The sequence below is a fragment of the Montipora foliosa genome, chromosome 11, assembly GCF_036669935.1.
Source record: "Montipora foliosa isolate CH-2021 chromosome 11, ASM3666993v2, whole genome shotgun sequence".
In the NCBI taxonomy this organism is placed as follows: domain Eukaryota; kingdom Metazoa; phylum Cnidaria; class Anthozoa; order Scleractinia; family Acroporidae; genus Montipora; species Montipora foliosa.
Window position 1 is genome coordinate 44143853 of NC_090879.1, and position 2706 is coordinate 44146558.

General features: G+C 38.5%; 1 protein-coding gene across 1 annotated transcript; it reads left to right on the forward strand.

The window, feature by feature from the left end:
* Positions 1 to 1417: 1417 nt before the first annotated feature.
* Positions 1418 to 2431, forward strand: LOC137977177 (melanocyte-stimulating hormone receptor-like). Its single transcript, XM_068824447.1, has one exon. It carries the CDS (start codon positions 1418 to 1420, stop codon positions 2429 to 2431), a length of 1014 nt encoding a protein of 337 aa, XP_068680548.1.
* Positions 2432 to 2706: the final 275 nt, after the last annotated feature.

A 2706-nucleotide genomic window follows, 5' to 3' on the forward strand; every position in this document is an offset into this window, starting at 1 on the left:
TTCTAATAGCAGAGTGCTTGTGTTCCTCAATGCGTTGGAAAAGGTGTCGGCAAGTATAGTCAACATAATCCGCATCACACAGATCACATTTGAATTTATAGACAACGCATTGTTGATTTATTAATTGTGGTTTGGCCTCTGCTACTTTGATGTCGTCGGCAATTTTCTTGCTCGTAAACACTGGGCGCAAATCGCTGTTTATTTTCTTTCGAAGATCGGACAGCTGTCTTCGTACAACGTCGGCTGATCTCTGATCCTTGAACGGCAGATTAATTCGAACGGGCGCATTTGCTTGAACATCGCCAACTTGCGGTTGATTTCGCGACTCAACGAATCTAGTTATTGTGGAATTAATAATTCTCTGTGTACTTCAGAATGCTTAGTTTACGAAATGCTTTTTATCCAAGAAAAGAAACCTCAGCTGAACACTCAATCTGACTCAATCAAAGCAAAACTATTTAGTACCTAATTGGTACCCTCTACGTTCCACATTGCAGTGTTTTTAATTACGTGCAACGAGATTTTCACACACATTCTTAGTACTTAAAGAACTCACAAGAATCTAACTTTTAGTTTGTAGTTTTTACAACTTTGAAAATGATGAACAAATCATGGAAACGTCATTCAAAATTATTATCACTAATTTTTACTCTCAATTGAATTGTAATTTTAAGATGCCAATAGCCCATTATGATTTATTATATTATATTGGCGTTTGAAAATTCGCAATAAGTTTCTATTAGTCTGAAAAATTTACAAGTGTTTAAAAGATACACGAGAATTCATGTGATTAGTTATTAATAATATACAAAGACTGAAAGGAAGACATAAAATCAAAACAAGCTATGTGGAATTTTGAGAGCGCTTGCGGTGTAACAACACATGCATTATACACCTATTTAAAAAACGTTGTCGGAGAGAACGTCGAATGGCAGTTGTCGAATGGAGATTGCATGACCGAAAGGAACTGTGGTTTCCATATTTGGTATGCAAAATTTCAGTCGTATGTATGGAGCCTGCATCATGGAAGATTATTTCCTATTAATATTCAATACGCACATTTCTTTTCAGTCGTGCATCCGCCGTTCGACAACTGACATTCGTCGTTCTCCCCGACAACATTTTTTGAAATAGCTGTATATGTAGTCAGTGTAAATGTATCTAGGTGCATGTTTTTATATAAAAGCCAAGATTTGCTTACCTGTCGACAATATGAACGTAAGATTGCTCTAAAATAGAACGTTACGTTATAATCGTGACGTGGGAGTGCACTACTTAGCCAATGAGCTCTAAGATGAATTAAAAATACGACCCCCGAATTTGATTGATGCGAGTTTGAAATAAAAGAGAGATTTTGGTTTGAAATTATCATTTAGCCGAATGTCTGCCGGTTTAATTAAACTTTGCGTTAAGGAGAATGGCCAACTATTCCAAAGATGAAAATCTCAAAACAATGACAGATTTTCTTTGCTCATCCGAGCTCACGGATGGAATTCACGGTGAACTTCGATGGGCTGCTGCACTTAACATTTTTCTGTCTTTCACTGCATTCATTGGAAATGCCATCTTCTTAGCCGCTCTTAACAAGGTGTCCACGCTTCACCCACCGTCAAAACTGTTATTTCGTACCTTAGCCACAACAGATCTGTGTGTTGGTATCATTTCTCAGCCTCTTACTGCTGTTGCGTTGATGCCTGAAGTTAAAAAAAATGTTCACGTCTGTCGACATACTAGCATCGTCCGTTTTTTGATATCTTATGCTTTGTGCATGGTATCCTTGCTCACATCAACTGCTATAAACGTGGACAGACTGTTTGCTTTGTCTTTAAGGATCAGGTACAAACAACTTGTGACTCTAAAGCGGACATACGTTATTGTAGCCATCTTTTGGGTTATATCCATTGCCTTTACAGTTTTGTCCCTGTTTATTAATTCGATAAGAGCTGTGTATTGGGGAGTTGTGCTAGCATCTTGTTTGACAATATCAGCTTTCTCTTACGGAAAAATCGTTTTTGTGTTGCGCCGAAGTCAACATCAGTTCGGCCCCCGTGCTTTATGGCAAAGACAACCGAACCAAACAGTTCAACTAAACGCAACACTTTACAGAAAGACAGTTTACACTATTTTATGGGTGCAGATGGCTTTGATTATTTGCTACTTGCCGTATACGATAATCACACTTCTCCTCTCTAATCGAACCGGCCGCCCTAGTGCGTGGCTTCTTGTTGCGTGGAGATATGCGGGAACTTTGGTTTACTTTAATTCCTCCTTAAACCCGGTTCTTTACTGCTGGAAGATGAGGGCAGTGAAAAACGCAATGAACGAGACATTTCAACAAACTTTCTGCTGGCTAGGTCAGATCCGAGGGAAATTAAACAACGTGTTTGTTGTAAATGGCGAACAGCAAACTACAGCCTCCAGTTCGTCATAAGATGATAAAACTGCGAGGAACAAGGACGCAAATAATTGAAATCAAATTGATTTAATTTGGTTCAAACAGCGATTTTTTTAGCTCAAAGGAACGTAATCACTTTTCAAACGTCGGAAAAGTGTTGATGTCAAGGAAACAGCTGTTACATAGCTAAGAATCGAACCTCAGCAAACACCTGAAACACGCTTTTGCCTACTTTAGCAATTCTATTACACTTAAAATCCTACAAGGAACAGAACGATATTGTACTAATTTCAGGGCCCTGCAGAAAAAGA

Excerpts from the sequence above, each read along its gene's own strand:
- LOC137977177 (XM_068824447.1), top strand. The coding sequence starts at position 1,418 with ATGGCCAACTATTCCAAAGATGAAAATCTCAAAACAATGACAGATTTT.